General features: G+C 34.3%; 1 protein-coding gene across 1 annotated transcript in view; it reads right to left on the bottom strand.

Moving 5' to 3' along the window:
- Positions 1-312: 312 nt before the first annotated feature.
- NXPH2 (neurexophilin 2) overlaps positions 313-9,253 on the bottom strand; it is a 42,210-nt gene continuing 33,269 nt past the window's right edge. Inside the window, exon 2 of the mRNA XM_087950094.1 lies at positions 313-4,347. Within this exon, the coding sequence (XP_087806220.1) occupies positions 3,604-4,347 (744 nt within the window). The 3' untranslated portion in view covers positions 313-3,603. The remainder of the gene's footprint in view (positions 4,348-9,253) is intronic.

Genomic DNA, 9,253 nt, shown 5'->3' with positions numbered 1-9,253 from the left:
GCTATGTAACTGCCTCATTTAGCAACTGTTCATAGTTAGGAGGGTGATGTTTCACTAAAACTGTACTGCTGCTCCCAACTATGGTTGCAAAATGAGGATGCTTGTATTCATTAAGTAAATTTAATTAAATTTCCTAGCATTTATTTCTATAAATACTTTGTAAGGCATCAGGGAATTTAATACATCAGTTTAGATATACTTCTAGTCTAAATTCTAATGTTATAAAACTACTGTATTTAAAGCAAATATATTTAGACATCTACATTCAGAAAATTTACTGTACTTCAAAAGGAAATCTATTTTAAACAAATGACAGATTTAATCAACTCTCTTTATTTACATAGAAATATGTGTACCCATATATTCTGTATTTGTACACATACATTTCTAAGTATATATACATTTATAATTTCCACATACTCTACAATAAACAATCTCATTTGTATTTAAAGTAGCTACAGAATTGGGTAAAAATACAAGTTCAAAAATAACAGCTTACAACTAAATTACAAAATCACCCAATAATGAACTCATAAATTTTAGCAAGAAATCCTAGCTTATATACAGCCAGATCTAGACCACATGATACAAATGTGAACTAGATGTTTTAGTTAAGTTTTTAGTTTAGTAGTTTTCTTATTTGAGAAGAAAAAGTTGGGGGGAAATTAATTTGGCAAAACTCTTCAAGACGAAATAGGGAAATGATCAGGTTTCTGATCGCTTAAATAAAAATATACACGTTTCCAAACTCTTAATTTCAAAGACCATTCCTTTCTTTTAATTAAATGATTTTGAACATACATGTTCCTGCTGAACAGTGTGGATGGAGATAGGAACCAACTAGATATATAAATGCCTGGGATATGCTGGTTGGAAAGCGCTTATAATGCAATCTGAACTTGAGTTCCTTCTTGCTGAAAATCATAGAAAAATGCCAATTTGTCGCAGGTTAAATCCTAGACAGGAAGCCCTCTGTGTCAGACATGTAGGTGAGATAGCTGCTAATATTATTAAAACTAACTAATATAGAATGGGCTATTTATATTTCAATTTTCCTCTTCTTAAACGGCCGATTGTAACAAAAGCAAATCTAATGGTCTGGTTCTTACATTATCAGAAAACAGCCATTTTCTCTCCTTACTGGTCCTTGATCTTTTGGGCAAAGGGTTCCCCCCCCCCCACCTTCACAGCAGAAATCTCACTTTACATACTCTGATTGCAGATGCCACTGCCATCATGGATTTATTCCAAAAACTGTTTGAATCTTTAATCTTATCCCTCAAATATGATGGTATATTTATTGAGTATCTTATTATCAAGCTGTTAAAGAGTTCGTCATTCATTTTGCAAAAAAATGCATTATACTCATAGCATAATAAAATGGAGCTGTTTGCCTGTCTGTATGTGGCTAACAGAGTAATCTATCTTCTATGCACAGAAAACCTTTGAATCCCAAATGTAGCTGTTTCATGCAATGTGAGAATTGTTTGATTATTACTTTTGCTGCAACAATGAATAACTTCTGTCTCTTTCTATAGGTAGACATGCTAGAGTCTGCGGTATAAAATATTTGGGTGATATATCATCACATGTAACAATCCCAAAATGCACAAAGGTTTAGCAGTTTATATGCCTTTTTCATTTTGTTTCTCTTGGGAATGAGGAGAATAAAGTTCTCAGAAGCACAAGGTTTAGTGAGAGTGACAATTTCCATATATCCTCTCTCTTCAACTAAGCTCCAGAAAATGTGGAACAGTTTTGTGAATGGGTAGAGATGCAAGGAGAAAAAAGAATCTATTTCTGCCTCTGGGGGAAAAATGATGGATATAATCAAATTTTCTCTGAAGCAATAGTTCTTGGCAAATTTTTAAGATTAAAAAAAATGATTGGAGGATTGAGATGTCACTATCTCATTGATGAAGCTTACCAGGTCTGAGATAAGTTAATGACTAGGTCACCTGGAAACTACTTGATTTCTGCCAATTGATTCATATCCAAAGGTAAGTATTTGCACAAGGAAATCTTATGCAAAAGATTCATTTTGAAAAGATTCACTGCTTTGAAAAATTAAAATGTACATGGTCTGGAATTTTAATCAATAAAAGCAGGGTGGTAAAAATCTCATTATAATTTTATGTTAGGTTTCTTCTTCAAAAGGTTTTCTATAACAGTCCTGGCAAGAGTTTATGATACTAAAAAGCCAAGTCCATTTGTATCTCGACATGATTCCACTGCATAGAGGGAGATTATCGTTCCTGCTTCATTATTTCAATGAAATCAGATTTATACTTTATTGCACTGAATGAAAACAGTCCCCTTTAGAGGGGTTTTGTGATTTTAATTTTAGTATGCTTTCAGAAAGACAAAATTGGTAGAGGCCCCCAATTTCTGAATTACATGAATAGATTAAGGTCAAAGCAGTTTCAACACAGAACACATTTTCTCAATATTTTTGCATTAAATGGACATTTCGGTAGAATTCTGTTCTATTAAACTATGTGTTTTTTCCCACCACTGATTATGAAAAGAAAAACCCTGTGTTTACTACTTTTCATGTCTGAATGAAGAATGGCACTGTCCGCAAATCTGTATGGTGGGCAACATTATCCACAGAACATTTTTATCCAGTTCTCTGCTCCTAATACGAAATGGACTTTACCGATAGATATAAACATGGCTTTAGAGGTGTGCAGCTGATTTACCAAATTGTTACATAAAGGGCACAGTTTTGTCATATTATAGCTAGAGTGATTGCAGGTATTTAATAAGCAAATTATATTGCTTGTGAATGATTCATTCACAAACAAATTATGCAAATCTCATAGACATTCTTCTAATTTTAAATTCCTATAGAATTTTTGCCTACGTTTTAAGCAAAATTCTTGGCAGCATATCTGACAAATTTCTTTCTCTGAATGTTTCTCCCTAATCTCATAAAAAAAGTTTCAAGCGCTACTTTCAGAACCCATTTTGATAACATCTCTACATGTTAAGAGAGCTTGAATATTACCTTTGACAAATTTGCTGGCACTGGCAGTTTAACATTCCTAAAATGCTAACAAAGAATGTTTTTTCCAATACTACCAGCTGAATCTGCTGTTGCAGCAAGTCTTAATAAGAGACTATTTGTGTCTCTTCCTTGCAAAGAATTTGGCTTTTTGCACTTATCTGTATACTATTAATATTTGATAAGATCTGACACAATGAGAAATTAAATACAAATTCTGTATTGTGAAAAAGTGTATTCTGATTTTTGGATATTAAAATATTTATGATAACAGCAAAACCTTCAGGCTGGTCCATTCATTCAGTGATTCCTCATGAAATTACAACTGCATGTCCAAATAGGGACTCTGATCTGAAGTCTTATGAAAATGTTACATGGTGCTTGATCATGATGACATATGCAAGTTGCTACATGATGTTCTAGTCACCAAGTGAGGAACATGCATGGATGAACCAGCCCACAAGTGATACTTTTCTTTTAGGGAGAAGAAAGCTGCTTAGTTAACCTGATTAGGAACAATGCCTTAAGAAATTTAAAACTAGAACTTCAGACATATTTTTTTCTGATATAACAGTCATTGATGAAGAGAGAGTACATCATCCAGAGGATAGATATGGTGTCTCACTGTGGTAGTTGTAATCAGGGCAGACCTTCTGCACTAGTTTGTAATCAACACTGTAGAAAGCAATATAAATACAGATGACCTTAAATGGTTTAGAACATAACCAGGACACATGGCTTTGGGTCTGCTCTTGGTAGCAGATTTTTGAAGGGTCAAAGTTACACAGTGCAGTTTTCTTAGCCCTGTCAGTTTTCTCATATTCGATTCGGCAGTTGAAAGACTTGGATTCCTTAGTCTCTAGAGTTGATTGAGGGGAAGATTCAAATTCCACCACCTTGGAAGGTGGCACCAGGCTTACAGAAACATTCCCAAGGCCTGTTGAATTGTGCCGGAAATAAACACTAAAGGTTCCATTGCCGTGATCGACAATCTTCCCTGTTATCAGAAGATTCAACTTCACAGTTTTGATGTTAGAATGGAAGTCGCCCCATCCAAACATTTTTTTAAACTTTCCAGTTTTCACAATTGGTCTGCGTTTAGTTCGTGCCAGAGATTCCTGAACTTCAGTGATATTGGATAGCCAATCCCAAAAGTTGTCTGTGTTGTCTGAATATGGCATCCGCCCATGTTTCATTGTTGGAGAGGGCTTTACAAAAAGGCGTAACGGATTGATGATCCGAGAATGGACTACACTAGCAACCAAAGTATCTGCAACATCTTTATCCTCCCAGTCCAATAAGTCTGTGGCCTGGATGATTTGCTTAGCATCACAGAATATCTGTTTCAAAAGAGAAAGAGAAAAGAATTTAAGAAACAGAAATAAGGTATTTTTTATCATTGCTTTCTTTACAGAAAAAAAAATACACAAAAGTTTACAACATTGCTGAGCTATATTGTACAATGTTCGGACCAACTGAGCTCAGTCTAGTTGGATTCTATTCAGAGGTTATTCTTCCCTTATTACTGTCAGGGCTGTGAATTTCCTACAATTGACTTGATAATGAATCAAATTATTTATGTTTCCTTCTCAAACTCCCATTAAGAACTATTTCATCTTCTCTTTATATAATCTTATGATGTAAATGTGTGTGACTATTCATTTTCTTTTTGTATCATATATTTTACTTTATAAGCCATTACTGTAAAACAGAAAACTCCTTGAATTGTTTTACAGGAGGACTATATATACACATAGTAAATAAAATAAGTATCTAAATTGGAAGTACTTCATGAATAAGTGATAGCACTTGTGAATTATTCATTCATGAATATTTTAAGAATCATAATGTTAAACACAGCAGTTTTATATGCAAAGTGCATCACAAATTTTTGATAACGTTCTTCTTGTACTAGTATAAAAAGCTTCTCCCCTCTTTTCAAAAAATATGGTGTAAAATTATTTATTTTATTTATTTAAGAAAATTTATATGGCTACCCAATTTACTCTCCGTGATTCCGGGCAGCTTACAAATATAAAAATATAATATAAAAACAATAAAATGCAATAATCTCCCCCCAATGACAATAATAAATCAACCCATAAGCCACTTGATGGGCTCTATCCCACTCTGGATTGCCCAGGTCCGTTGGCAAAACCACTCTATAAAGCCTTAGTAAGACCACACCTAGAGTACTGCATCCAGTTTTGGTCACCACATTATAAAAAAGATGTTGAGACTCTAGAAAAAGTACAGAGAAGAGCAACCAGGATGATTAGGGGACTGGAAACTAAAACATACGAAGAACAGTTGCAGGAACTGGGCTTGGCTAGTCTAGTAAAGAGAAGGACCAGGGGAGACATGATAGGGGTCTTCCAATATTTGAGGGGCTGCCACAGGGAGGAAGGGGGTCAAGCTATTTTCTAAAGCGCCTATAGGCCAGACAAGGAATAATGGATGGAAACTGAACAAGGAGAGATTTAACCTGGAAACAGGGAGAAACTTTCTGACAGTGAGAACAATCAACCAATGGAACAGCTTGCCCTCGGAAATTGTGTGAGCACCATCAGTTGAGACTTTCAAGAAGAGATTGGCTGCCATTTGTCAGAAATGGTGTAGGGTCTCCCCGCTGTTGGACTAGATGACCTACAAGGTCCCTTCCCACTCTGATTATCTGTATCTGTATCAGGTCTTCAGGGCCTTGCAAAACAGTGTCAAAGCAGTGTCAAATCTTATCTCTACAGGAAAGAGAGGGAGCCACCAGAGAAGGTCCTTTTTCTTGGTCCCCCTAGAATCTAGATGTACCTCTTTAGGAGAGGGGGCCTGTAACCTTCCTTACTCTAGTGGGTTTGGTAGGTGTGACTGGGTATAAATGATCCTTCAAGTAACCTGGTCCCAAACCATGTAGGGCTTTGAAGGTGACAATCAGCACCTTGAATTGGACCCAGAAGCAAATCGGCAGCCAATGCAACTCCCACAGGAGACATGTGCACATTTAGCCCTGCACAAAACCACATGGGTTGCTGCATTTTGAACCAATTCTGAATACTTTTCAAGGGCAGCCCAATGCAGAGTGTGTTGCAATAGTCAAGATGGGAGGTAACTATGGTTGCAAGAGACTTTGAGCAGGGACTAAACAACGCTTACTTAACATTGCTTAAGTTACTAAATATTATTTGTTTATTGTTTCTAAATGATTTTGTTATTGTTTCTATATGATAACATACCTTGTGTATTTATCCAATCACATTTAAATGTAAGAGTTAAGTCTCATAAAACTTTGGTAGTGAAATGAGATGCAATGAAAGGGGAGGGATACTATACTGCATTATTGAATCTTTCTGTTCTTCTTGAAAACTAGGAATGCCTCTACTCTGAACTGAGAGATGATTAATAGTGAAATACAGCATATTTAAATTGTTTTACCAGTCAACTTGTCCTAAAAGTGGGCTAATTTTCTTTTTTATGAGGATTGGATTAATCATTTTTCTGTATGTGAACTGCCGCATTTTCAGAATTATTGTATTTGGAAAGGGTACATTATTTTAAAATATTAATGGATTCTCTGATTTAATTAATGCTTTTTCTAGGTTAATCTGTGAATATGTATAAGAATATTTTGATTACTGTTTCATCTCTTATTAAAATGATTGTACTTCCTTAATTAAAAATCCTTCCTTCATACAATTTCTGTTTATTACTATCTTCCAGTCTTTAGAAGGCATGTGCAAAATATTTCAGTTTCTATAAGACTTTTTCTGAACTTTTTACTCAGAGTGCTCATTAATTTACATTTTTCAATGTTTCAATATGTATTTTATAGCACTTTCCCCCCATTTCTGTCCCATGACAGAAGCAAATTACAAAATGAAGTTGATACCTGATGTTGAGAGAAGATATTAAGGTATATTTCCTTTTCTTTTCTTTTTTACAATGCCTTAGATAAGCAGCAATATGGTATCAAATGCTACTTGGAGTGAGTTTTAGACACCTTAGTGCATAATCAAAAGTATAGTCTGGTTGGAAAATGACTCAATCCTTATTTCTCTCAAGCAACTGTGTTAGAGGTAAGCAAAACACTTTCAAAGTATATTCTTGGCATATAATGTACACTTACACTATTTCCCCTTCTATAGGTAAATGTCTCAAAACAATTTCCTTAATGTATGTATTTAATATGGCTGCCCATCTCACCATAGCAACTTTATATGGCTAATTAACATATAATAGCACAATACAAAATAATTTAATATATGATAACAATTTAAAAACATACAAAGGCAGTAAACAATACATCATACATTCAGGACTATGAATGGGTTTCAACTAATTTCCCAGACCTCAAACCTGGGAACACATCCATGTCTCTAAAGCCTTCCAAAACACCAACAAAGTTGGGGCAAAATGGATTTTGGTGACAAAGGGCAGGCAATATAAAAGAAAAGACCCATTTCTGGGTCTCGTAAGATGACAATCTTTAATTGACAGCACCCAAAACATACTGGAACTTAGACACATTAATAGCCAGATATAGTGAAAACAAGTTCCATGTCCTTCACCTTTAAACATGAATCACATGTAATTTGGTTAGTCTACGCTATCCTCCCAGATGTAGTGACAATTGGAAATAGCAGCCCCCTCCACCAGCAATGACATCATGATCCATGATGATGCTATACTGCAAATCCTGGTTTTAAATCCTTTTGAGTGAAAATTTTAGAGGTGCTTATTCTCATCCTTTTCTTGGAAGTAATAATTTTAACAGTGTTTTCCTTATAGTTTCCATTACTACAAGTTTCCACTAGAATAGTTGAGGACAAGCTTCAACAAATACACAAATTTTAGGAAAAAAAATGCAATGGGGGAACACAGAACACCAAGTTGGCTATGGAGATGGAAGCCACAGCCAATGAGTTGGTTGGACTTTATGACCAGATAAGGATTATAAATATATAATTTGGAATATAAATGGACCTAATACTCCACAAAAGAGAAGGAAACTTTTTCATCATTTGGGAAAATTAAATTCGGCTACAGCATGTTTACAAAAGACTCATATACAGAAGAAAGATGTAAATATTTGATTAACTGACATCTAGGGAGGAATTTATATCATTTTTCAAAGATGAAGTTTTATACATTAAATATAGGTCATTAAGTGGAGATTCAAGGAGTCAAATATATTGTAAGTGGGTTTTATGTGCCACATGATTAAAAAACAAAATGTTTGGTTCAATTAATTCATTCCAAAACTGGTGTTATGTTGGATGATTGGAATGGGGTAGTAGTACCCACTCAATCTGACAGAACTTCTAGTAAATAAATTAAAGTTAGGACAAATTATCAGCATCTTTTAAAAAAAATACATAACTTGATTTTAGGGATGTTTGGAAATGTAAAAATAAATCTGCAAGACAATATAACTTTTTTAAAAGAAAGGCATAAATATTTTCCAAGAATTTGTATGATACGGCTCTCAAAGAATCTACCATACAAGACAGATAAGGTAGAGATTTTACCAAAAATGTTTTCAGATCATAACCCATTTATGTTAGCTTGTATTTTAATGTTTGTTTTTAAAATAAAGGCATTTTTAAAAAATAGTGTTATGTTTGAGTTTTTTGGTAGAGGTATATCCAAAATCCAAGTGGATTTGGAATTTACGAATAGGCCTAATAAGTTATATGAGTCAACTCCCTACAGCATTTGAAATTGCAAATGTTGCTTCCCACCAATTGATAAAGCACCTTCAGGTATTTACAGTTCTACTTCACTAATGAAAAGTGGCTAAAATCCCTTGTTCAATAGTTTAGATAATTGGATTCTGTTAAGAATTCTGTCCTGTCTCCTTTAGTTTACCAAAATGACAAGCTACCTCATAGCAGGAAAATAGCAGGGAGGGAACCCTTTCATGGACAAATTTAGCAGCACATTAAATATTCTGCTTGTAAATAAATCTTTTAAAAGAACTATCTAGACTTCAGAAGTTTAGGTATACCAAAATCTCTGCTAAAAATACTGAATGCAAATCCTACTCCATAAAACATCGGTGATAAAGCTTCTCCCAAGACCATATATCTTCTGAATCTTTAGAAAATTGTCAGAGCAGCATAATAGGAAATTGATAGAAAATGGGTGAGGAATGACAGAAGTGGGCAATATATCAATATACTAATTGTACATATTAATATTTTCCAATGTAATATATCACTTTCTGAAAAGGTAGCAGAGCTGATAAATGGTAGT

This window comes from Notechis scutatus, chromosome 1 (genome assembly GCF_049901735.1).
Source record: "Notechis scutatus isolate UNSWTSFEM ecotype Mainland chromosome 1, rNotScu1.2, whole genome shotgun sequence".
Classification (NCBI taxonomy): Eukaryota; Metazoa; Chordata; class Lepidosauria; order Squamata; family Elapidae; genus Notechis; species Notechis scutatus.
The sequence above is the reverse complement of the archived record's forward strand: the minus strand, read 5'-3'. Positions and strand labels throughout refer to the sequence as shown.